This window comes from Ambystoma mexicanum, chromosome 1q (genome assembly GCF_040938575.1).
Source record: "Ambystoma mexicanum isolate Mex_15411 chromosome 1q, UKY_AmexF1_1, whole genome shotgun sequence".
NCBI classification, from domain to species: domain Eukaryota; kingdom Metazoa; phylum Chordata; class Amphibia; order Caudata; family Ambystomatidae; genus Ambystoma; species Ambystoma mexicanum.
Window position 1 is genome coordinate 784,494,354 of NC_090922.1, and position 27,499 is coordinate 784,521,852.

Genomic DNA, 27,499 nt, shown 5'->3' on the forward strand with positions numbered 1-27,499 from the left:
CGACACCTTCGTGGCCGTCGAAGGACACTCTCGGGGCTCCGCCCTCGAGGAAGTTGTCGATGCCGTTGGCGCCTCGTTCCACGTCAATGCCGATTCCCTCAGCGCCTTTTGTGGAGGATTTGCCGGGGGGCCCCGGAGGGCTGTGGAAGCTCTGAGGAAGGCTCTCAGTAAATCTGTGAGGCCTACTCTGTTCCTCCTCCCAGATTGGATTTGTTCCAGCCTTTGGAGCATATTTCAGAGGTGGACGAAGGGTCTGATGAGGAGTTGGCTCCTGAGGTTCCTGATGACCTTTTGTCTAATCACAATCAGATGGAAGACCTTAGTCAGTCCTTGCATGATGCCAGTGGTCTTGACACCTCTCCAGAGGTGGAGTTTGGCAGGCCTGAGCCTGGAACACATGCCGAATCCTCCTATAGGCGTCTCATGTCCAGGGTGACGGAATACTTGGGGTGGTCTGCTCCACCTGTTGATTTTGATCAGGATGATCTGACGGACATCTTGGACCAAGGTCCACCCACTGACCCGGTGTTGCCATTTCACATGGCTTTGCAAAGAAGAGTGGCGGCGGCTTGGACTACCCCGGAGAGTCTCCCGGCAGTTGGTAAATCGCTTCCGAAAAAATACCACCCAGCCAGTAGTGACCCCTGCTACTTGTTGACGCACCCTACTCCAGAGAGTTTGGTAGTGCATGCGGCTACGGCCCCAGCGAAGCAGGCTGCGTACTCTACCATCCCTCCTGATAGGGACGACAAGCGCTTTGATGGTTGGGCGAAGAAGGCATTTTCTTCTGGGGTATGGCTTTGTTCCTTGGCGAGATTCACTCACACTCTGTGGAATTGTGCATCTTTGGCGGCTGAGCATATTCCTGAGGGGGTATAACGGGATGGTTTTCTAGTCCTCGTGCAAGACGGCAAGGATGCCATGTGTGAATCCGTTCAGTCGCGCCTGGACATGGCAGACTGTGTCAGCCGGTCTATGGCTGCAAGCACCGTGATACCCAGGTTTGCATGGTTGCGGAAGTCGGGGTTTGCTCCTGATGTGCAATCCCCGCTTCTTAACATGCCCTTTGATGGTGTCCATCTGTTTGGCAGCAAGGCTGACAAGAGCCTTGAGAGGTTGCAGACCTCCAAAGCTGCAGCAAAGTCTTTGAGCGCTGCAGTACGTCAACCTCTGCCTTTTCGTCCTAGGGGACAGCAATGGACGGGAGGTTCGTTTCGGTACTACTCTACCTTTGGTAGATCGAGAGGAGCTGCCAGTCAAAGGGGCCACCGTAGGCATACCAGAAGTGGAAAGCAAGGTACTCGAGGTGCCAAAGCTGCTCGGGCAGTTGCCTATTTGCCCTCAGGCACTGCTGCAGCTGCGTCAGCTCAGTCATGAAGCCATGTCCCATGGTTCACCGGTTGGGGCAGACTTGCGCAGCATCTTGGAGAATGGCGAGCCATTACTTCAGATTTGTGGGTTCTGGAGATTATAACCCACGGCTACTGTCTGCCCTTCCGGCAGAGGCCTCACGACAATCCACCAGGGAAGCTCTCTTTGAAGCGTCCGGATCTGCTCCTTGCGCAGGAAATCCTATCCCTGCTGGAGAAAGGCACCATAGAACAGGTGCCTATAGCGGAGAGGAACAAGGGATGGTATTCCCCTTATTTTATGATCCCGTAAAAAGACGGGGGATTGAGACCCATCATGGACTTGCATTGGCTGAACAAGCTCCTCAGGAAGAACAAGTTCAAGATGGTAACTCTTTCTCAAGTGCTCTAGGCCTTCAATTTACAGGATTGGTTGGTGTCTCTCGACCTTAAGGATGCTTACTTTCATGTGCCGATTCATCCCAAGCAGAGGAAGTACCTGAGGTTCGTGGTTGGTGACTCTCATTTTCAGTTTCGGCTCCTGCCGTTCGGATTGACCTCCGCCCGGAGGGTCTTCACCAAGCTGATGGTGGTGGTGGCAGTGTATCTCAGGAAAGGGGGGGGATTCACGTCTACCCCTACCTGGACGATTGGTTGATCAGGGCGTGCTCTCCCAAGCAATCCCTAGATCATCTGTCCATCACCTGCCACTCCCTTCACAAGCTGGGCTTCTCCCTCAATTTAAAGAAGTCCCATTTGACACCTACCCAACGGCTCCAATACATTGGAGCAGTGCTCGAGACATCCCTGGGGCAGTGTTCGCCTCCCCAGGTGAGGGCTCATCGCATTCTGCAGATGGTGGACAAATTTCAACATGCTCCTAGTCTCTCGGCGTTCAAGTTCTTCAGGTTGCTTGGCCTTATGGCATCCTGCATTTTTCTGGTGCCAGAGGCCAGGCTGCGGATGAGATCTCTGCAGTGCGTTCTCAAGATGCAGTAGTCGCAGTTCTCCGGCAGGATGTCGGATCCCGTTCAGATTCCGCCCTCGGTCGCACAGGATCTTCTGTGGTGGGCCGTCGAAGGCAATCTGATGAAGGAAGCGCCATTTTGGCAACCTTGGCCGGAGTTGACGATCGTGACGGACGCGTCCCTCACGGGTTGGGGAGCTCATGCCAACAAGTTGACAGCCAGCAGCCGTTAGTCTCCTTCGTAGTCCAGACTCCTCATCAATCTGTTAGAGCTGCGGGCTGTCAGGCTAGCCCTGAAGGCTTTTCTGCCGTTTGTGCGGGGGAAGAATGTCCTGATTATGACGGACAATACGATGGCCATGCACTACCTCAACAAAAAAAGGGGGGGGCAGAGTCATTCCCGTTGTGCAGGGAGGCGATGCAGCTCTGGTTCTGGGCCATCCAGCAGGAAATTTCGATCTTGGCAGTTCATCTGTCTGGAGATGAAAATGCGGCAGCGGACGCTCTGAGCAGGCAGAGCAGTCTCTCACGAGTGGGAGCTGGCTCAGGAAGTAATGTTGGAGAGCTTAACCCTTTGGGGAACCCCACAAGTGCATCTCTTCGCCACCTTTGTCAACCGGACGTGCGAAAGATTCTGCTCGTGGGAATTTCCTCCACTGCTGTACGCGTTTCCTCCAGTCCCCGTCATTCCGCAAGTGTTGCAGAGGTTACGGAGGTTCGGTTTCCGGATGATCCTCATTGCTGCGGCATGGGCCAGGAGAGCGTGGTACCCGTACCTTCCAGACATGTCGACCTGCCCACCACGCTGTCTTCCCTACCGAGATGATCTGCTCTCACGGGGGAGGGGGGCGGGTTCTCCATCCAGAGGTTATGTCTCTCAGCCTTCATGCTTGGTCTATGAAAGGTTGAGGTATAAGGATTGGGACCTACCCGAAGACATGATGGAGGTGTTGCTTTTGGCCAGAAGGCCCGCAACAAAGTCCCTGTACTGTTGCCGTTGGAAAAAGTTCTGCGACTGGTGCAGGGTACAGAATGTGGATCCTTTCCAATGTTCGATTCCTTTGGTTTTGTCTTTCTTGCTTTCTTTAGCCTACAAGGGCCTACAAGTGGGTACCATTAAGGGTTACCTGGTGACGCTCTCTATATTTAAGCACTCGTCTGAGGAATGTTCTTATTTTAAGATTCCGTTGATTTCACAGTTTCTAAAAGGGCTAACTAATGTGTTTCCACCGTCGCCTTTCCAGGTGCCGGGATGGGATTTGAATTTGGTTTTAAAGTTCCTGATGGGAGCTCCGTTTGAGCACTTACATTCTTGTCCGTTGAGACTGTTATCTTTTAAAACTGTGTTTTTAGTTGCAGTTACTTCCGCACGCAGAATGAGTGAATTGCAGGCACTTTCCGCCAAGCCACCCTTCACTGTGTTCCATAAGGACAGGGTTGTCCTTAGGGTGCGGCCTTCTGTTCTTGCGAAGGTTGTGTCGGAATTCCATTTGAGCCAGAAGGTAATTCTTCCGGCATTTTATCCTCCTCCACATCCTGTTAAGGAAGAGGAGAGGCTCCATAGGTTGGATCCTAGGAGAGCTTTGAGTTTCTATCTCTCACGGATGTCCCGGGTCAGAGTGGACGATCAGCTCTTTGTTGGTTATGCTGGAAGGCGTTTAGACCAGGCTGTTTCCAAGCAGACCTTGTCCAGATGGATCATTTTGACGATCTCTGAGTGTTATCGTTTGGTGGGAAAGGACCCTCCAGTAGGTTTACAGGCTCACTCTTCTAGGGGTGTGGCTGCCTCCACGGCTCTACAGAGGGGCGTTCTGATTCGCAATATTTGCGAAGCACCCACATGGGCCTCTGTCCATACTTTTATGAGACACTATTCCTTGGACTCTATGCATGGGCAGGATTTGGCCTCGGTAAGGCAGTCCTGTATTCAGCAATTTGATTGGGCATTCGAAAATTATGAAATTGTAAATTCTTTTCCCACCGGCATACGTTGGTACTGCTTTGGGAGTCTGTCATAGATGTGGAATACGTCAGAGGACACAATCCCCTCAAAGAACAAGTTACTTACCCTCTCTGGTAACGTTCTTTCGATGGGATGTTCCTCCAACGTATTCCACATCAAACCCTCCCAGCCTGCCCCTCTACAGAATTTCTTATGCGATTGCAGCTTACGTTGCCGCAAGGCTTTCTGCAGTCATAGTGGCAGGAGATTGTGCCACACGTTCTGGGGAAAAAACTACAACTGAGGCTATGGGCGCCGTGCCTCCTACATATAACATCTGGTGACATTGACCCTCGACGGACAACGCCTACGCCGAAGAATTTTCTGAAGCAGCACAGCTGGGGTCATTACCTATCATAGATGTGGAATACGTCGGAGGAACATCCCATCGAAAGAACGTTACCAGATAGGGTAAGTAACTTGTTCTTCTCAAAGAGTCCAATCAATAAATGATGATGACTTGTATTAATCGAATAGTGAGGTCTTGGTATAGATTGGTCTGAAGAAGCCTGATAGTTAAGCTATCAATGAAGATGCTTTTTGTGTTGGGGACAAATCAATTTCTGTTTTAACATCGAGTACTTTAGAAAGATATTCAAATGAGCAGCTCGCAAATCACTATCCCAGGTGAGGTAAGAGGACTTGGGTGGCATGCTTTGCCAAAGCCAATATATTTTGGCTATCCTGTTGAATGCAGCCTCAAAGGGACAATTACTGTTGTCATATTTTTGGCATAGTCACCAAATGTAAGGTATAGATGTCCTAATGGTGCCAATTTGCCAACTGCGGTCTCATGTGCCCCAGTAATACCATCATATTCTTAGTAATTAATCATACTCTTACCATCTATCCTTCTTCCACTTCCTCACTTGTTTGCATAACCTGTTCCTGCAGTAGGCCAGGTTGTAAAACTGCTCCAAAGAGGCTATACAATGCAGTTGCACAAGCCATGCACAATCTACTACCCCACTCTCATTGGCGAGTAGAGTTTATAAAGGGCGAGTACCATTTACAAGGTACTCAAACTTGATGACTAGTATGGGGATGTTTGAAACGACATTTACTGCAAACAAACTGTTTGCAGTAAATGGCAAATAAAACTTTTACTGTGCTTGGCTGGCCTTTGGTTGGCATCATTGCACCAATTATGAAGTGTGCTTATGGTGAAATGCACCATTTTACAGAAAGCACTGGTAAATATTGAGTCACCTACCACCATTTAGCAAGTGCATTTCTCTTAGGCCAAGTATGTAAACTATGGAACTTGACCTGCAGGTCTAGTGGGATTTTAAAGAATTGCTACGCCTAAATAACAAAGATTTGATCCTCAGTACACTAGCCTTCCATCATGCACATGGGTACCATGCACTCCTATATACCAGTCAGCCTAACCTACCTGAACCTCCATCCTAATTCCTGCTATCACTGCTTCGCCAGCCCATTCTCTGATCTTGGCCTCAAGCCACGCTCCATCCAGCACAGCCTATATCAGCCAGCACGACCCTCATGCCTCACTACGGAACAGCGCCCAGCACTGCTCTGCCAGCCCCTCTTCGACCACTACTGCCAATACCAACCAGCTTAACCTACTTGACCAAAAACGGAATTCTACTTCAGCCTAACTCCTATCACTGCCTCGCCAGCCCACTCCTTGACCTGAGCCCCCAGCCATACGCCAACTAGCACTCCCCCAATACACAACAGTGCCAAGGACTGCACTACCAGCCACACGCTGATCAGCATCATCAACAATAGCCTAGCCAATTCACTAGCACCTCCTCTGAACTGCGCGTTTGTGAATGCCAGGGCTAGCCCTGCACACCCATCGGACATCCTATACCTTATCACCGCTAACACTCTGGACCTCCTAGCCATCTCAGAAACCTGGTTACATGCTGCTTTGGTTGAACAGGAATTGAAACCAGTATAACATGATGCGAACCAGGACTATTTGGGTTTCATCTGCAGAAATGGCATATCTGACGATGACATTTTAGCAGCGTTTGATCCACCACATAACCTGCTCAGCTCCAAAAGTGAAAATAAATGCAGGTGAAAAAATGGGGGAGGGGGGCTGGGTAATGAAATGTCAGCACTCTACCCTGTTAATTAATAGCGCAACTTATTATTCTAGTTGGTTTGAATAAAACTCAACATCCCATTGAAAGTGGATAGCATTCCATTGGCATAGTCAGTACAGCCGATGTGTTTCGACCCTCACTGGGTCGTCCTCAAGGCCAGTCAAACTGTAGTTACAGTCCCCGGTTTAAGTTTGCATTTATGACGCACCTGTACACAAGTGTTTCTAGGTGTGACAAGACGAGGAGGGGGAAACCGAGGGAGGACAAAACAAGGATCTTGCTAGGACTTGTGGCATTCAGATCGCGCAAGCGCAGGGAAGGGGAAGGGGAAGGGGAGATGTGCAAAAAGGGGGGGATGGAGAAGTGTAGGTAATCAAACGTGTAGCCAGTGGGTGGCTCAGTGCAGCTAATCAGAAAGTGCAGCCAACAGGTGGCTCATACGTGCAGAGAGGGGCTGTGGGGTTACAGATACAGACCACAAGTGATGGGGGAGCCACGAGGCAGTGCAAGGTGCAGCTGGACAGGCAGGGACCTAGGTACAAGTTCAGAGGGTGGCCTGGTGACCAGTGCGTGCAACAGACAGGTCATCAGCAGGGGAGAGGAAGAGAGAAGAGAGAAAGCACAAGCAAAGAGAACGGTTCCAGAAGCAACTCAAGACCTAAGACTGTTTATATGAGCGTTATCTATCTTATTTGCTTTAATACAGCTGTACTCACGCTACACTTCAAGCCACCTCATGTCAGAAACAAAACAATCTGAGGGACCTTGACACGTGAAGGACCTGGGGTACAGTGGACGTCACACTAGGGATAGTATTACTGGCACGCCCTGTCGACGTCCCTTTTTGAATTTCGAAAAACAGCTGTAATACTCTGCAGCTTCCACTAGATGTCGGCCTATGCACAGCATGTGAATCTAAGCACATACAAGCGTCAGAAATATGGTTACAGTGAGTAAATTATGATATATGATCGTGGGAAATGCAGAAATTCTATGTCTAACGTTTGACACCTAGGATGAATTGGCATACAATTCTCCATGCAAATTGTCTGACCTGAGCCACTAAAATGTAAAACCTGGTACGCAATCAGTGTTACGGTTCAAAACATATATAAAGAGTCAATGAAAAGATTTTTTTCACTTTTTGCACTGTTTTTCCCATAGGTATACAGCCTAAACTGCTGAACGGATTTTCTCCAAGTAAGGAACAAGTTGGGCACAAAGCATTTGAATAAATCCTTTGTTGGTTTGGTGTAAATCCGACCAGTAGTGTTCATTTTACACCCAGTACCCCCAACATGTATATATATATATATCTCCCATGAGCCATTTTAGGACCCAAGCATTTTCATTTTTTTTTAAATCTGCCATATTGGAAATCTAGATTTGCAAGAGCAAAACAAATTGAGATTTTTTAATGAAAGTGCGACTAAAATGATGTAAGTGGAGAAAGTAGCATAAGTTTGATGGTGGGGAACCATGTGGGAAGGTTGAGAGAATAGGATTTGTGAACGTTTTGGCTCTGTGGATAGTGTAGGTTTGTTGTTTTTGTGTTTTTTTCCAGAGATCCATGAGCTTGATTCCTATCGAGCAGCAAAAGAAAAGAGTAAATGCTTCACAAATACAAAATAAGATGTGACAAGCACATTACGCTTATTAGTGGAAGAGAAGCTTAAGTGAATCTAGAAAGCAATCCCCGTTTTTTTAAATTCTCAAATAATTCGGGGATTGCTTGCTAAATTAACCTAAAATCTGTGGGATTGTGGTATTATTTAGATTTTATACTTTGGAGATGTGGGATTATCTAAGAGAGCTTTAATTTGCCGATTGGAATTGAAAATAAAATGTGCCACCGAAGCGTGAGTGGTGCTGAGGAACGTTTCCATTATTTTCTGGTTTGATTAGACAAGCGTTTTAGGTCTGACACTGAAGGTCTCAGTTTTCTTTACACATCAGTGGGAAAGATTGTGATCTTCATATAAGACCCATGAATTTAAATACATATATAACATATTAGTTTGATTTAATGGGTCAAGGGAACATGTAAAGAGCATTAAAGTAAGGTAGGGGTTCATTCACTTCAGAAATTGATACAGTGAGGAGGGAGAAAAAATATGCATTTTATTCCCCAAATCTCAATTTCCATTCCGATTCTAGCAACAGGCCTCTGGAAGATCAAAATTTAGGTGAGGAGAATCTCGATCTTGATATATAAACCATACTAAAAGATCTTATAGTAAACATCAATTCAAAATTTGTGGACATGAAGGGAGAATCCTATTCTGCTAATCTTGTTCTTTATTTAAACAATATATAAAAGTGCATCTAAAAAAAATGGAAATCTATATATAATTCATAGAAAAGGGCTAGTTGAAGTTTGTCCATGTAAACGGAACCAGTAAGGATGATGAAAAAGAAAACAATGAGGATATTTGTCTCCTGTGTTTGTATTTATTTGAACTTTGAAAGCGCTATCGCCAAAGCTCTGTACAGTTCAAACATAGTGGTACAAAAAATGTATGCAGTGATACAAATGTTGTAGTCCAGGGGTAAGGAGGTCATTGAGAGAGCAAGAAAAGAAGATGGCCTTTGAGGTGGGTGCGGGTGAGATGCAGGGAGGACGTAGAGCAGAGAGATAGGGGAAGAGTCTTCCAGAGTATAGGTTCAAGAAGTGAGAGGGATAGTAAGTACAGTGGACGGTAATGGGTGTATTATGAAAAAAGATGAAAAATAGAGGGAGCGAGTCCATGAAAGCATGTAAACACAATGACGAGAAAGTGAAATGGAAGACGGGAGTCAAAGGAAAGGGATGGGGTGATAGAAGTACCTGGAAGTAGAGAGAAGGCAAGGCGAATAGAAGCATGATAAGTAGCAGCATTATAAGTGGCATGAGGAGGTGCGAGATGGGAACTAGGAAGGCCAATCGAAGCAGAAAAATGGCCTATGCAAGAACAAATAAGTGAGACAATAAGTTGTGTGTCAGAAAAGGATAAAAAGGAGCAAGTGTAATGGATAGTATGAAATGGAAACGACAGATTTGGGCATTGTTAGATGGGAAGAGAAGGTGATAGGGCTTGAAGATGATGCCTATGTAAAACGAAAATGGCCAGAGGAGTTAGGGGAAAATGGTAGAGAGGGTGGATGGAAGAGGGAAGGAGGTTGCGTATTAGTAGGAAAAGAGGAGCTCTGTTTTTGTAGACTTGAGGTAGAGAAAGTGGGAGGTCCTCCATGAGTGGACAGCAGAGAGGCAATTAAAGAGAGTAGAATGGAGAGAGTCTGAGAATAAAAAGCAAAATATTTGAGTGTCCGCATGGAAATGGCTGGATGGATTATAGGAACAAATAACATCAGAAAATGGAATAGTATAACAGGAGAATAGAAGGGGATCAAGAATGGAGCCTGGCGGTGGGACACTGCATTGCAAGTTGTGAGTAGTGGACGTAGGGCCAGACCAAGAGACTGAATAGGTGCTGTCCAACAAGTAGAATATAAACCACTTGAGGACTTATCCAGAGAAACCAAGAGAGGAGAGTGCATAAAGGAGGAGGGAGTGATTGACAGTTTTGTCTGCTGCAGACGGATCCTGAAGAGCAAACATAGAAAATTGCTGAAAGTGGCAGAAAGAAGAGTAGTGATATAGAGAAGAACAGTCTTGGTAGTCAGTAGGGCGAACGGCAGATTGAAGAGATGGATGGGGCGAGTATAGATTTAGCTAGGAAGACACCTGTAGATAGACAGCATGCTGGAGGAGTTTAGAGAGATAAGGGAGAAGAGAGGTGGGTTGAAAGTCACCCAGAATGGTTGTCATGATTAGGTTCTTTGAGGATGAAAATGATAGTTGCATGTTTAAGAGACGATGAGAAGGAAGATGTGGTAAAAGAGATGTTCATGAGAAAAGTGAGATATGAGATGGGAATAAAAAGGAATGGCGTAAGAGGATCAAAGGAGGAGGTTGGGTGAGTGCCAGAGAGGAGACCAGATGTGTATACGTCTCTTGGAGGGGAGAAGAAAGTGAAAGTTTGCTGGGGGAAAGAGGGTGGATGGGGGAAGAAGGAAAAAAGAAATGGAGCGTTAAGAACTTAGAGGTGAAAAAATCAGCAAAGTCTTAAGAAGCTAGTGAGGAAGATCAAGGAGGAATCAGGGAGTCGGGGATAAAGAGTATTATTGAGAAGTTGGAAAAGACGTTGAAGATCGTGTGACAAACAGTTGGAAAGATCAGACAAATAGCTCCTTAACAGCTAGTAAAGAACAGTCGTAGGACGAGTGAAGAGAGGAGAGAGTGGTGAGGTCAAGTGAAGTTTGGGATTTGTTCCAGCAACGTTCAGCCCTTTGCATTGGCTGTATGACTAGAGAAGGGGTTAAGCCAGGGCTGGGGGCGGGGGTCTTGTGAGAAGGACAGAATCAATGCAGAGGATATAGGGATTCAAGGTTGGAGACCAAAGTAGAATCAAGAGGTCCCCTGATCAGGTGATAGCAAGGCAAAATCATTGAGGGGAGACGGGGGCTAAGGACAGCAAAGGAATATGGTGAGTCAAATGATCATAAATCATCATGAGAGAAGTGGAAGGTCTTCTAGATCAAGTAGAAGGAAGCAAATGAGAAGGAAGAGAAGGGGAGAAGCATGGGAGGAAATGGTTGCAGAGGTAAGTAGGATGAGCAGCAACAGTGGTAGTAGGAGAAATAGAAGAGAAGAGTAGATCAAGAGATGATCCGAAGGTGTGGGAAGGAGTAGAGAAAAGCTGGGTCAAATGGAATAAGGAAGGGAGAGGTGAGATGGGTGGATGAGAGGTGCAGATTGACATCTCCAAGAAAGAATGGTGAAGTTAGCAGTAGAAGAAGAGAAGGGAGTCCAGATCATCATAGAAGCCCAGAATATGGTCAGTATAGGTTGAGGAATGGGAGGGGCAAGAGGTTTAGTAAATGAAGAGAATGTATATTCAAAAGAGAAGTGTGGCCTGTTGGGGAAGGGGTGAGAGCTATTCAATCAGGAGTGGTGTGTGGAGCGTGAGGAAACTTAGTGGAAGACATGCAGTGGAAGGCAGGGGTATAGTAGTATTAGTAGGAGAAATACAGGTCTTGGTTAGACATAAAGTGAGGATTTAAGTGGAAAAAGAGGTCAAGGATTTGCAGATGGAGCAAACATTGAAAAGGCCAAGAAAGACTACAGATGGAGGGTCAGGAGATATGGACGGATAGCAGGGGTTTTGTAGGTTCAGTGAGTCCGAGAGGACAATCGGACCTGGGTAAGGCGTATGGTTGATATTGATTTGTTTTCTTTACTTACATTTAATGTTGATATAATTGACAATATCCTGATGACAGGCTCAAATCCTTGTCTCAGTGCCTCTTTCTCATAAGGCCCTCTACCTCTCCCTCATCGCAGTGGTACTTCATGTCTGTTCTTTACTGTCTTCCCTATCGCCAGTCTCTCTTAATCTTTCTTGTTGGGGACACAGGACCCATGCCCCTGCAAAAATGACCAATGGCCTTGTCCACAGCCCATGTACAGTGGCAGAGTGACCACAATGAGGGAAAACTTCATGTTGCGTAGCTCAAGAACACACATATTATAAAGGCTATGACATTGGGTATGATTTCAATATTAAAATCTGAAGAATTACAAGTACTAGGAGAGATAGCACAACAAAATACCTACAATTCAGTCAAAAAACATTAATTTAAATGACGTTAAGGTGCCATTTCAATGCAACAAAACCCCTGCCATTCACCAGGTATTTGAAGCTAAGCCACCTTAACTGAGACACACATTGCGCAGTCCCCAAGCACACTGAAGACCTCATAAATGACACCTCTGACATGTATGTGTATATGGCATTCAAAGCTAAATACATTAATTAAAAACATGTGGCTCTAACATAGTTGTTGCTTGTTTCATATAGCTGGCCGTAACAAACAAATGTTGTTTATTGATTAGAAAACATCACCGCCACTGGAGTGTCATCCTACAATGATAACACAACATTGACTTAAGTCTTTGCAGTGCTTTAACAAAATAAATATGTTGTGTTGTTGGATTCTGTGTAGGTGCCTTTTTGATCTGGGAGCTGTAACATCTGCTAATGTATTGCTTTCATTAATGTTTTTATTTTTAAACTACAATTTAATTTTGGTTCCTTTTTAGATACATGTAACAGACTTCAAATTTTCAGCTGTGGAGCTGTATGAATGTTTGTCTCAAAGTGAGTACAGGTAAGTTCATCAACAGTGTGTTTAATCACATTGAATTCCTAGAACACAAACTCATTCATGTTTGGCTGGTCCTGGCATTGTTTATTTAGGGCTAATACTTCATGAACATCTGAATACAAGTTGGATTTTGCAGAAGACATTACATTGGCTCAAAAGCATAATCCCTCCATTATTATTCCTCTGCTAGTTAACACTCACATTAGGCCCCCCAACTCTGTTAAAATGCCTCGGGATAATGATTGACAAGCGGTTTTCATGGACATGTCTCTTCAATTATAAGTCCAGGCTTAAGAACAGTTTCCCTTGTAATGGATTGAAACACTTGCTTGGCAAGTCAGGAGGGGGATTCCTAAATGGGTTCTAATTGAAATGCAATGTTCATTGTGGTCCCAAAATAAACCTGCTTCGAATGGCTTGTGACCTCTCACGTATTGATTATCTGTGCGTCGAAGCGTGGTTGAGTCGATGTCCCTCAGAGACGTCCATCCTGACAACATCACAACAGGTATAAGTAGCATGTGCAGCGCCCGTTGCCTTCAGTTCTGTTTTTCCGCGCTTCACAGCTTCGGTATCGTAACGTCTCAATTTCTAGTCAGAAATTCTTCGATATTCTTTAAAATATCTTCCAGTGTTTGACCCGATATGGCATCTTCATCGGCGTCAGCTACTCCTCGGTCCAGTTTTAAAAAGTGCTGGGACTGTGGAGCCAAAATGTCTCTCTCAGACCCGCACAGGATCTGTCTGTGGTGTTTAGGACCTAACCACCCGTCCGCAGAGTTCGAGGACTGCTTGTCAATGACGGCCAAGGCCCTTAGAGAAACGTAGAGGGAAGTTTGGGAAAAGTAAGCCTCTAAAATCCCACGTCTAAACGTAAATTGTCAGTTGAGTCGAGACCGACGTCCCCTCATCACAAAAGATCTAAATGTTCTCGCTCTAGAAGTGGCTCCCACCATTCCTCGTCTTCGAGGCATGGGAGAAAGAGGTGTCACAGGTTGCCGTCCACTTCATCATCCAGTTCAACCAAGCAAATTACTTGCCCCTCTAAGTCTAGTACCCCAGCTCAGTGGGAGGAATTTAGACTCTGTATGATGAAGGTGTTTGAGAACGTGGCCTTGCTCCCCTCAAAAACACCTAGAGGGGATGCTCCAGTCGAAAGACATAAGAAACATAAGAGCTGTGCTTCTTCGGACCCGGCTGTGGAACCTCCTCAAGAGCGATCTATTCCCTCGAGTCGAGAGAAAGCCTCCTCCAAACGTAATAAACCGATGTCACCGACGCCGAAAGAAATCCATACAGCAAGCCCGAAAGGTGCGCCTTCGATGCTGTTGGTATCAAGTTCGAAGGAGAAGCCATTGACACCTTGAGTGTCGACCTCCTTGACACCGTATATGTCCTTATAATCAACGCTACCATTGAAGACCTCGACGCTAACGTCGAAGCCATCGACGACATCGTCAAAACCTTCGAAGCCATCGACAATTGTGTCGAGGCCATCGACATCAGCATCAACGATTTCGATGTTGTCGGTTGCCAATATTACCTCTATAGCACCTTCTTCATTTGAGAAGACATATTTTCCGACATATACTCCTCAGCCTCGCTCTGAGTATTTTAAAACACTTTCTTCAACTTATGAAGATGCAGAGGTTTCCTCTAAGGAAGAAAGGCCACTTGGACTCCAATACAGGACACCTTCTGTACCGGATGTACTCCTATCCGAAGGGTCTCGTGTAAAAAAACTTGCAGGCATGTCTTCATGAGGCAAGTGGTATTGACACTTCTCCTGAAATTGATTTTGGTAAGGCAATTCCAGGAGATCATGCCGAGGTAAAGTATAGACCACTCATGGCGAGAGTCATGGAGTATATGGGTTGGTCCAGACACACACTTGTTTTTGAACAGGACGACTTAACGGACATACTGGACAAGGGACCACAGGAGGACCCAATTGTCCCATTTCACCAGGCTTTACAGAGAAGGGTAACTTCTAATTGGGAAACGCCCAAGGTCGTCCTGCTGTAAATAAGAAGCTTTCAGCCAAATACAGAGCTTCTAGTTCCGACCCTCTGTATCTATCAAAGCATCCTACACAAGAAAGTCTGGTAGTGCAGGCGGCCACTTTTTCAGGAAAACAGAATGCCTATCCCACGATCCCGCAGGACAGGGATGATAAACGCTACAATGCTTTGACCAAGAAGGTTTTCTCGGCCGGCAGTATGCCGTTAAAATCTGCCAATGCCAAGTGCACCCTACCAAGCTTTACCCACACCCTTTGGGAATGCATTTCTATGGCAGCTGACCTTATCCCCAAAGGGGAGGAATGAGACTGGTTTCTTAATCTTGTAAATGATGGGAAGGACGCTATGTGCGAGTTCATTCAGACGGGTCTCGACTCTGTTGATGGCATCAGCAGAGCCATGGAGGCTAGTACGGTAATCTGCAGATTTGCTTGGTTGCGGAAGTCAGGATTTGCCCCAGACGTGCAGTCCAGGCTTCTCAACATGCCCTTTGACACGCATCTGTTTGGAAATAAAGCTGATGAGAGTTTGAAGTAGCTGCACCAAAGCAGTGGCAAAATCCCTTGGGGCTGCAATAAGGCAAACTCCAAACTGCCCCACAGGTGCGCCCTGAATGGGTAGGTCCTTTCGCTATTATTCTGCATTCAGAAAGCGCAGCGGACAGCCAGCTCAAAGAGGACAGAAAATTCCCCTGTGGTGGACAGGGGAGAGGTACTAGAACCGCAACAGCAGTGGCTGCCTTACCTTCAGTCACTGCGTCAGCCGCCCCAAAACCTCTCTGAAGTCTTCGTGCACAAGACTGCTGTGGGAGGCAGGTTAACAGACCATCTGACAGAATGGCAGGCTATTACTTCAGATGCTTGAGCATTGGAAACAATTGCCCAAGGTTACTCTATACCTTTTCTGCAAAAACCTCAGAGTCATCCACCGGGGAACAACTCTTTGAAAGTTCCAGATCCGTTTCTTATGCAGGAGATTTTAACCCTGCTAGATAAAGGTGCTATAGAACCAGTACCTGTAGCGGAGAGGTAACCATATTATCTAATACCCAAGAAGGACGCAGGATTGAGACCCATCTTAGACTTACGAGACTTAAACAAGTTCCTCAGGAAGGACAAGTACAAGATGGTTACCCATTCTCAGATCCTTCAGGCCCTCCAGCTTCAGGATTGGATAGTATCATTGGACCTCAATGATGCTTACTTATGTGCCGATCTATCTCAAACACAGAAGGTACCCGAGGTTTGCCGTTGGCGGGTCTCATTTTCAGTTTCGGGTTCTGCCATTTGGGCTGACCTCCGCCCTGAGGGTTTTCACCAAGTGTTAGGCAGAATCCTGTGCAGTGCCCTTAGGGACCACTACACACAATTAAGACTACAGGTGGCAATACAAGTTTTACCTTTGGTACAAACCTGTACTACTGTGTTAAAGTGGTAGCTGTAACGTAGCAGCCAGGCTTATCTCAAGAGTATATGAGCAGTAGCAGAGATTACTCAAAGGGACCACAATTACTGTGACTCAAGCAAACACTGACTCAAGGTTTCAGGTAAAAAATATAAGTACTTTTATTTTTAAACCATTTGTTATAAACACAACACTTCTATTAATTCAAAAACCACACGTAAAATACACTACAACTAACCAATTCACTTTGTACGGTATAACTTCAAGGTAAGTACCCTGTGTTTGAGCGGACCGGTGTTGTGAAACAAAAGACGTTACCGGGAATACACTTGTGATCACTTTTTGACAGTAATGACAGTTCGGTCTTACTAAAGAAATGCGTATCCGCGGCTAGAAATGTTACCGTGGCAAAAACACACTTAGTACCTGAGATACCTAGAGAGAGGTGGGGGCAAAAATCATAGGCAATACTTTTGTCAAGGCAGACCGAATCAGAGAACACTCTTAGACAGAAAATCAATAGGCCGGAGCCAGTGTCAAGTGGAACCGGGTTCCTGTTGTCGAGGATCACACAGTCGGATAGTTCACGATTCAACGTAGCCAGGAGTACTTAGATATTGTCAACAGAGGAAGAAAAGTTTTAAGAAGGAGGGAAGACGAGGGCAAGCCTTGGAGGCGAAAAAAAGGGATTCACCCAAATGTCCTCGAGCAGAACACAGTATCTTATTCAATGAAGAAGCTGGTGCCACGGCAGTTGTTCCTGGTAGTTTCCTGCAGACCCACGGTTCCTGGAGCTTCGATCCGAAGGAGGATGTCTGGAGGGGTCTGCACCACACAGGGCTGAAGCCGGCAGCAGCGATGGTGAATAAAAGGTGCGCTCCTTAAAAACAGGAGAGGCTCTTCAGATGGCTATCCGGACCACTACAGCAGTGTGCAGCGATTTCGACCACGAAGAGGATCCTCTGGCTGTAGAAGATGAGCTGGTTATCCTCACCAAGCTCAAGGGAAGACGACTCCGGACTGGATATTCTCTGATCGTCGAAGGGTAGATAGCTCAGGACTACAGCAGGGCTTCACCGGGATGGGATAGTTGCAGCAGTCGACTTCTTCTCTGCTTCTCTTCGGTTCCTTGTAGTTCCAGTGGCAACTCTGACTCTGACTTCTAGCCCAAGAGACCTGCCTTTTATGCGGAAATCCCCCATTCACATGGCCTGGCTGTCAATCACGCAGCAGGGGGTTTGTACGGCCCGGACAACCACCTCAGCCAATCATGGCAAAGTGCGACTTGGGTTTCCTAGGATACCCTGTGCAGGGGGTGACTACAGCCCTCGCTCACATTCAGCCCACCTAGACACCCAGGCGCCTAGAGGAGGGCTTCTTGGCAGAAGCCCGCCAAAAGACAGTGAACAAAGAAGGCAAACCTGGTTTGCCTCGCAAAGCAAAACACAAGGACTTCAACAAAAAGAAATGGCGAATAAACCCGACCGCAGCCAAAATAAAAAGTATTTGGTCAAGCGGGTTTAAGTCCGAGGCTAATATAATAGCCTAAAACAATACCACATTTATCTAGTATAATCGCGGTAGAAAAGTCAGGGTAGATACCACTGCCACCAGCCAAGTCTAAATGTTAAGAGCGAAACAATGCTCTAGGAGGTCCAGCTACAAAGGGCTAAGGATTAACCCTTTCCAGTACTCCATGTAAGATGGGGTGTACTGGATCTGTGGTTAAATGACTAAAGTTAATGGCAACTTTACCCTTTTCTGGGGGACAGTAGTCAGCCCCAGAAATGGAGTTGGTGGGAAGTCTAAAAGACAACCCTGTGTCACTGCACTGAAGGTGCTGTGCAACACACAAAAGAAGAGGCTACTGAAGTCGTGTACTCTGGAGTCCTACACAAACTACAAGGGTCTGTTGTGGGTTTTCCTACTGTGGGTCGCCCAATACTATAATCACACTCAGGAACACACAGTTTCTTTATTGGGGTGGGTGCACTCTGGCGTGCTAAAAACACAGGTTAGGCCACTAAGGGCTGTCCAAGTATCTGCTGCTTTTCGGATGAAGGAGTGGGGAAAAGAGGTACACTCTTACCAAGTGGAAAAACAAACTCGAGAAATCCAGCATAGCTGCTGGGGGACTCACTAGGTAAGGGAAATTAGCCATAGAATGAGAATTCTCCCTAACAGTTACGTTGCTTTTTCCCACTATACATGTTTTTGCCCATCTGTGCCTTTTAGTTTGGGTGGTAAAAACATTGCACATAAGAAAGGAATTCAGGCATTCTCTGCATGTTCCATTATTCTGCCTTACCAACCTCACCACTTGAGGCCACCCACACTTCACCCACTAAAAATCTAAAACTGATGTTATACCTGCTCGTTCTGGACTCTACCACGCAAGCAGGAGGGAGAAACGGTTTGCCACCGCGTCACCAGTGCCCGCTCCGAGGCAGTTGGCTTCTACCACTTTAAACACTGAGGTTTTCCCGGGAACATTAACCAGAGCAGCCACCGTGGCCTCTCAGGCTTTTACCAGTGGAAACACTGAGTGTCTCTCAAGGTCTGTACCGGGTCCTCCATCCAGACCTAAGGTGACATCTCGGCACAAACCGCCTCTTAGGCCCGAACGTCAGAGGGTCCTCGACCTACCAGAGTAAGCTCTGAGGGCTTTCCTGCTTTCATTGGGGTTCGCCTCAAGGACCTGCAAGGGTCTCAAAAGAAAAAGAGATCTGCATTGGGCAAGACTCCCTGTGTCTCTAGCTTGCCTCTCAAAACAGGTTCCAGAAAAAACTGGACCTGTGATGCAATTTGTCTTCTAAGAGCGTGACACCATTACAGGGACAGCAACAGTTCAAATGGACCCCGAGGAACAGGACAGGTGCAAGAAATCATCTATTTTGGGGTCCTGTACAGCAGAGGAGGTTTGAGGTACAGTCTCATATTCTCCTTCCTCTCACAGATCAGTAAGGGGAATTTTGTGATGGTCGACAATATGAACTTGTGGCTCCTCCTGACGGACAACCAACTTGGTACGTCTTGGACGCTGTCGGCTTCATCATCTTGGACTCAGACAGCCTGTGCGCCATCTATCTCCTTTGAGGTTGGCTTCTTTGAGAAATTTCAAAGACTTATGAACTCTGACCCTTTGAGAATCTATCTTAAAAATCTGTAGGAGTATTCCAATAATTAATTTCCTCTTCTTCACTTACTTTGGATATTTTGTCCAGACTGGGATGAGTTTGAGCATTCCAGTAATGTCTATCAATCTCCCACCTGGTTCTCCCGCTTTCCCTGTTACCTGCTCTGCGTCACTGAGTTTCTTGACAGGATAGGACTCCCTCTGTGCTTTGTCAGCTTGGCTTCATGTAGTATTTCTGATATTCGTCTTTCCCGTGTATTCTGTGTATTCCGTCATGTTCCACCCAGTATCTTGTATGCTGACTCGCGTTCCTCTGGGATGGTCTTGGCGTTGTTAATGTACTGCTTGGTCCACAATGGCTTGCAAAAGGTGATGCCACGACTTATTTATTCTCTGTGGTAAGGGCATCTTATGTACAGTTCACTTTCTCTGCACGCTTCTCCTTCTTGGTGCCATACGTCTGCGGCTTCGCCTCGGGTTGTAGGACGCTGCATGTCCAGTTTGTCATCCGCGTTCACCTGTGCACGGATTTGTATTTCATGGGTTCTCTCTCCTCTTCCATTCCCTCTCTTCCATTATCTCTGTCTCTCCTTCCCCCTCTCTCCCTCTTTCTCCATCTCTCTCCCTCTTTCTCCCTCTCTCTCTCCCTCCCCTTCTCTCCCCCCCTCTCTCCTCCTCTCTCTCTTTCTTCCCCTCTCTCTCTACCCCCCCCCCCTGCGTTTCTCCTTTATGCCATGGATTTCCCTGGCTTGGGTTCAAAGTCCATCCTCTCTGTTTTCTTGGCACTTATATTCTTCCATCATTGTTTTTCTTCGTCTCAGTATAAAACAATATTTCTCTCAATGTTCATCAAGATTTCCTGATGACAATAACACATTTTTGTATGCTTGTCAGACTTTTCCTCACAGAATGTTTTGGAGGTTTATTGATGGTGTATTTAGAGAGTTGCTCATAAATATGAGAGTCCTTATCCCCAAAGGGGAGTCTCTCCCGGTGAGGTCCTGCTTGCCTCTACCCCCTAGGGAGGGTCTCCACGTAACTGCCTCACCTCCCTAATCTCACAGGGAAAGGCTGCCACCTGTGGAGAAGTGACTGAATCCTGCGATTCGTCATAGCTTCCATTCACAGATTCAGGTTCCCTACATGAGATCTTTGGTGGGTGCAAGGAGAGAACCTGATGTTATTTCCCTTCTTGCCAGCTCCACTGATAAAGACAGAACTTGTGAACCGTGGAAGAACAGCAGAATAATATGAACCTACTTGAACTGAAGGACACTTGCCTGGTTTTGAAGGCTTTTCAACTGCAGCAGCAGGCCCGCCAGATCCTGGACTATACAGAAAATACGACAGACAAGTTTTATGTAAAACAAAGGGAGGGACGAAATCACCAGCCTTGTGCAGCCTGGCCCAACAATTATCGCAGTGGTGCTTTCAGAACTCGATCCCCCCCAATCATATGGCCCGGGCAGTCCTTCAGATTGGCAGTGTGAAGGGGTACTCTGCCGCTATTTCGGTTTCCAAATACCCCTGAGCAGGACTTGTCCTTCACAATCCCTACAGCCATGCAATTTTTGCGGGAATTGTGCAGTCAGTTTCCCTCGTGCCAGTTTGTTTTTCAAGAATGAAATTGAATTTATTGTTGACATTTCTAATAGGCACTCCATTTGGACTCCTGCATTCTTGTTCTTTACGGTTGTTCACCATTAATGTGATTTTCCTGTTTTCCATCTTTGAGGAATTGTGATCTGGCAAGGGTGTAGAAGCCCTGGCTTTTTAAATTTGTATTAATACAATGATATGGGTAATTCCGTCTCTGTAAGGGAAATCTGCTGAACAGTTTACCCTTTCATAAGCTCCTTGCCAAAGTCATAGTGTTTACCTATGCCCCGCTAGATCAATATCCTTATCTGCAGAGCCAGCTCTACCAGTGTCACAGAGCAGGTTCAGAGGACACAAGTGTCCATTTGACAGCTGCAGTGACAGCCAAGTCCTTGCAGCACAGGGACTGCATTTAAGACATGCCTCCTGTACTAATACCCTATAATTATGAACTTACTGTCCTGGTGGCAGATACATCTATAGATTTAAGCCATAACTTGTGGTATATTGGATGTTATTTCTCATAATTATTTCAGCTACAGCCATTTGATATCACACGTTTCAGAGATAGTATGAAAGCAACACCCCTTTCGATGCCTACTTTTACTTGGTAAGTAAATGGCTTGCAATACCCCAGAACAGCTGCTAGACAGCAGAATATGTGCAGCCCAGCTCAGCTGGGAAAGGATGATGTGTATTCTCTCCAGACCTGCCACTACTGACAGGACTGTAGCCTTGGGGGTTGCCTCTATTTGTTCCTTTGTGAGGGCGGCTAACACCCTCTCCAGAGAGACAGCCACTCCACTGAAAGCTGTCCTGGGAACAGGAGGCAAAGGACACATCCATTTACAAACAGAGGTGTTTCACACCGGGGTGCTCCATATCTAAAGGCCCTTGATTCTACTGAGAAGAGAAGGGAGGGTTAGTGTAGACAGATGGAAATCTTTACAGCTAAAAGAATGCTCCACCAGCTCGTTTCTCTCTGCCTCTAGCTTTCCTTACTGTCCCCTCCACTTCCTTGAGCACAAAGCACTTTGGGTGTGATGTGAGAGGGCAAAGACCACTTGATCCAAGAACAGGGATTGGACCCCTAAAACAGGCTAGCTTCAGTCCAATCATTTATGAGCTTTAGCTTTTAAAAGAAGGGGTCTCCCACTCCTCCATTGATTCACTTTTGCACAAACACTTATGAAAGAATGTATTGGACCTCTGTTGGAAGAGCTAATCTTTTCAAAGTCCTCCGCCAGTGAGGTGAAGACCGAGTGTCCCAGACCGAGGGAATCTCTGTCCCCTAACCATCCCCAGGGACAAGAGGGGCTGAACTACTGCTGGGACAAGACCTGCCTCTCTGCCAGCTACAATGGTACCCCGATACCTCATGTTGAAAGACCCCTGCAGTTTTGTGCCAGCCTCCACTGTGTTTGGGAGCCCGAGAACAATTACGAAACTTGTCCTTGAGCTTCTGGATTGGTATTCTCTGCACCCTAAGAGCCAAGACAGCCAATGATGTTTTCATTGCATCAAACCGGTCTAACTGCTTTCGAACCAGGTTCACTCCATCCCAAATCACTTGCTCTTCCATTGCTGAAGTTGGTACTCAACAGAACTGTTCTAACCAGCATGCTTGCATCTCGAACCAGCTCATCATGCTTTCCTGAGGCCATCACCTGCTCGACTTAAATCAACTTCTCGCCGGACCCAAGCTTGAAGTGCTGGAGTGTCACTTGCTGGCTCGAAATAGCAGTTATACAAACGATTCAACCAGTGTCAACCTTGAACTGCCGCTTTGCCGAGCCGCACACCGGAGCATCAGGATCACCACTTCGAACCACCATGGACCCTTGACTCGAACCATGGGACTAATCACCAACCCTACCTACAGGTTACAACACGACTCCAACTGGTTCAACCACAAACCGATCCTAGTGGATTCTCCAATCTGCGTCGATGGAACGCCACTCTGAGCCCCCAGATTTGCCCCAGCTTGACGCCACCTGGCCCCTTGGATCAACACAACTCGCTGCACCCAAACTTTACCCGAAAAACACTTGTGCAACTTCTCAAAGCCTGGTTCGATGCTGTTGCACTTCTAGGAGCCGCAAAAAGGTATTATTGACTGCTAACTGCCCCCTTGTTCCATTGCCGCGCCCCGGAAACTGGTTATGTAACTTTGATCGCTTTTGCACCCAAGAATGTATTATTTTAAAGAGCATTGTAGTTTTGACTTGCCTTACATCCCTGATTCATCACTCGGAGTGCTGCATCTTTCCAGCTTCACTGGTTCTGTGTTTTTTCTCGAGTGGGTTTTATGTAGTGTTTTCTGTTTACTTATTATTGCATATGGTGTGTTCAATTAAAATATGTATTTGTGTAGAACCTTAATTGTACATTCTTTTAATTTGGACTATTCCACTTCATTGTTTAGATAGCTACTGAATCACCTTCACCGCCCCCCCACCCCATTGAGAGTATAGCCTTCCCTCTACCCACGTTACCACAAAAGGCAAAGGAGGACGTATGTCTCGTAACTGTGTCTTTTTTACCTTTGATTGTGTTTGTAGATGTTTGAGGGCTGAGTACGCGTTTTAGCCTCTACTCACCTGTGTACTCCTGCAGGGCAGATTCAGTTCATATCCCAATCCCAATTTGCGCCTTAAAACACTGTTTGCTGTAAAGGCACATTATAAATACTCAATAAATAAAATCACAGCGAAACGGGTGAGTGAGCTCCAGGCGCTGTCTGTCTGTTAAGCCGTCCTATTACAAGGTGATGTTGAGAATGAGGCAGTCCTGTCTCCCGAAGGAAGTCTCAGATTTCCATCTCTCACAAAAGATCCATTGTCTTGTCTTTTTTTGTTTCAACTGCCTCATCCTTTCAAGGAAGAGGAATGATTCCATTGGCTGGACCCAGTGAAGTTCTCGGGTACTACGGCTCTCAGAAGAGTGATGGCAGGAAAGATGACAAGCTTTTTGCATGTTATGCAGGTGCCTGTACTGGCAGTGCTGTGACCAAACAGACCATTTCATGGTGGATCATCCTTTGCATTTCAGAATACTATGATCTGGCTTGAAAGGATGTATCTGAAACTCTTGGGGCTCATTCGACCAGGGAACTATATTGGGATGCATGCCCAGCTACCCAGTCCTCCAAGCAGTTCACACTGAGAGCAATATGCTAAGAGTGCATGCACCTAATGGCGCGAGGTGGTAGGACTATAATAGGCACAATTGGATGTAGGCACTTGTAGGAAGTGTCAAGTTGTATACCGTAAGCATTCCATGTGCCGAATGTATACCGAACCGCCACCATTTTGGAAGTGAGGCCCAGCGAGGCAGGACCCAGCACTAGAGAATAATATATGTAGGCCCCGGCAAGAATACCCACCTCCATTCCAGCTCCCATCCCAGACGATAGCCCAGAAGTTCATTAAGACATAGCCCTTTCTTGTTTCACACGGCAGGCCCATGTAATCTGAAAGGAATGTGCACAGCATAGCACAGGTAGGGTTGCGCCTGGTAGTCAGGGGCGATCTAGCGAGCGGCAGGGCAGAAGTCTGGAGTTGCCAAAACATGTATCCCAGATTTAGAGCACCCATGTGCCCAAACCCCCAGCCATACTATTTGAACTACCAGAAGCCCACTATCCAAACACCTAAATCCCTCAACTGTCGATTGATTAGTGTGTTTGTAAGGGCAGCCCAGGGAGGGGGCAGACTCCAAGTGGAGAGCACAAACAAAATGCCCTGTGATTTGTACTGCGAGGTGCACGGGGTGAGGATAACCAATTTAAGCCAGCAGTGGGGCGGCATGGTGGGTGCGCCAGAGTGTCTGGGATCGAACAAAGCTCCTCACATTTCTGAGAGCTATCATGACCTTGAGAGTATCCTCAGAGCTTACGTCTAATTACCAGGTGCACACCATGTGGTCTTAATGCAAAAAGAAAGGTCTTTTCATCTAATGAACCAATTGTGTTGCTAGGGCGGAAACATATCGAGGCCAAGGACCATGTGGAAGAAGATGGACACCAGCAGCTGCAGCTCATCATCTGGTGCCCAATAAGGGACTGACATTATGTACATGGGGGCCCCACCAATAACAATGATAAGATAATACCATATACTGTGTGCAGATGAGAGATGTTGTTGATCCTTAAAATGCTGTGAACTAACCAGTGCGCGCTCTGGCAGTAGGGTTTGAATGCCCCTGCTGACATGTAGTTTTCTTTTTGGAAGTAGAAACTTTGTTATCCTTGCAAAAGGAGTTCCAAGCTTTTTTCGCTAGAGGGTTGCATTTATTCTTTGTGGTTGTCAGGAGGTCTGCCTCACAACTCAGTGCCACCAGCTGCCCTAATGAGGGTTGTCCCTGTTCTGAAAATGTGCCAGGCAGTGACTTGGGCCTCCTTGCAAACATTCACTTAACATTACTGGTTGAGTTAACAATCTGGACAGGATGCTCATTTTGGTAAAGAATCCTCCTGATATTTCTGGCCTAGCTGGTGTGCTTTCTCTTTCCCTTCTTCCAAATCTACGTACATGCTGCTTTGGGAGACTATCATAGATGAGGAATCATTGAGAGTAAGGATTTCATTAGACGAGCAAATTACTTAACTCTCAGTATGTTCTTTCTGGTGGACATGGACATAGTGTAGCTGCTAATCAACCATTCATAGTGTCAAACACTTTTAAATTCACATGTAATGGAGATGTGATAGTAATGTTGGATATTTGAGGCAAATGTATGGGTGCCAAACATCTTTACACAATGTCTACTTTGTATAAAAGAAAAGTAATTGGGAAATGTTTTCAAGAACTTCCATTTTTTTTTTATACTGGGAAGAGTGAAGGTGAAGGAAGATGGCGATTTTCCAAGTATCGAGCACTTTGACCACTTAGTGTGAAGCCTTGATTTAAAGCAAATTCTTCTGGCTCTAAAGCCAACAATGAAACCATTACAGCACATCTCCTGCCACTTAGCTCCCTACACTTATGATTTGGGGTATTTGTGAAATATAAACTAAACATTCCAACTTTTGCCATTTCTAGATGCACCGTTCAGCCTGGCACAACCCCTTTTCCCGTTAAAAAGTAGCAGTTGAGCTAGATTTGTGAATATGCCTGCACTGAGCATGACTGCTGCTTCTGTTTGGGTGGAGGATAAATGTGTTGGGTGAAAGTTATAGCGCACCACAGTCCTGTATTCATCCAGAACTTCATTCTAAATACTGCATCGTCGCTTAACGATTATTAGCTGGTAAAATTAGAACCTCTGTGTGGACCAAGATTTGAAGCGATTCCAAGAGGGTGTAACAGAACTTGAGGAATGTCTAGACATCTATAAAGAGATTCCAGGAGACATACAAACATTGCCAAGCATCACTGAGATCACTGTTTGTATGAACTGCACAATAATTTGAGAAAAAGGGGAGCATGACATTCTCAAATTGTTACTACTTCATTTTGAATATCCAGACTTATTTTTTTGCACTTTAGAATGTCTGGTTCTTTCCTTGCCCGTGTTGATTTGGTGGCTCCGCACATCCAAGAAGAGATTGAGATCCGTTGGGTTTGTAAAGGTGCAGGTGCTGAGGATCATGCCTGGTGTTGCCCACTGTATACGGTATCTCTCTACCACAGCCACAAGTCTTCTCATGCAAATTATTGTAGTTCTAAAGTGCTCCTTTGTTTTTGTCTTCCTCTCTAGACAAAAATTAACGATTGGGTACAGCCAACTTGGTGTTTTGGAGAACAAGATGAAGACCCTAAATGAATCGATTTGCTTGGAAGCTAAAAGCAGGGGCTGGATGTGACGGGTAGCCTTGACTGGTGTCGTGAGCTGCAGTCCTTCACGACTTCGTTCTGGAAATATGAACAGCAACATTTTTTTGATAAACTCATCCGTGGAGGGCGAGTGTTTGCAAACCTGCTGCAACTTTATGCTACTCATAACCAAATGCACTAAAAGAGCTGACTGATATTCATTGGAATTGAATGCCACAGCATCTATAATTTTATCTGACCTATCTAATGTATTGCAGGGCAAGAGGTGGACATATCAGTTTTAACAAAGTAAGCCAGCATAGCGTCCCAAGTAAATTCTCCTATCCTGCACTGGGCTGAAAAAGCAATCGTTTCTGAGCTGTTATGTGCACTGCATATTTGATCTCTTTGGCAAATTTATATTTTATATTTAATGTACAGGCATCTCAGTGGTTGGGGATGATATCAGAACTGAAGAACATGCAAGGTTCTTTGCTAAAATACATGTATATATATTTTTTATGGAAAATATTTTACAATTTTTAAACAAACCTCATGCTAGTTGTACAATATTAGCACTGACCTTTCATTCAAAATATATATATGTATCTTAAATGTGTATTTTCCATAGTTCTTTTAATAACTATTGGCTACCTCTTGTGGATGCAATGCACCGTGGAATCCTTGAAAATGTGTAATATATGTTTAATTTATTGCACAGTATTTTGTTAATAAACCACAGCGGGTTCTGTTTTCAGTGTCTTTACAAAGCACGGTTGTATTTTTTTTACTTTGTCTGAATTCCCCATGTTATGGTTTCTTTGTCCTATCTTAGATGGAATCTACATGTAATTTGTGTTGTAGTACAACCAATATTGTACAACTTTAAAATATCAGAATCCCATTAAGTATTATGAGCACCTATAGACTATACATTTTACAGATTCCCAGTTTTCTGGGTTGACTGAAAACCAATG

The 27,499-nt window shown here is 45.8% G+C and overlaps 1 protein-coding gene across 3 annotated transcripts in view; it reads left to right on the plus strand.

Annotated features, from left to right (window-relative positions):
- SWT1 (SWT1 RNA endoribonuclease homolog) overlaps window positions 1–27,284 on the plus strand; it is a 2,657,341-nt gene extending 2,630,057 nt beyond the window's left edge. For 2 of the 3 annotated variants that reach the window (XM_069641360.1, XM_069641359.1), the window contains exons 17-18: window positions 12,542–12,609; window positions 26,467–27,284. In XM_069641360.1, the coding sequence (XP_069497461.1) occupies window positions 12,542–12,609; window positions 26,467–26,572 (174 nt within the window). In that variant the 3' untranslated portion in view covers window positions 26,573–27,284. The remainder of the gene's footprint in view (window positions 1–12,541; window positions 12,610–26,466) is intronic. The other variant, XM_069641361.1, reaches the window with a different exon arrangement.
- Window positions 27,285–27,499: the final 215 nt, after the last annotated feature.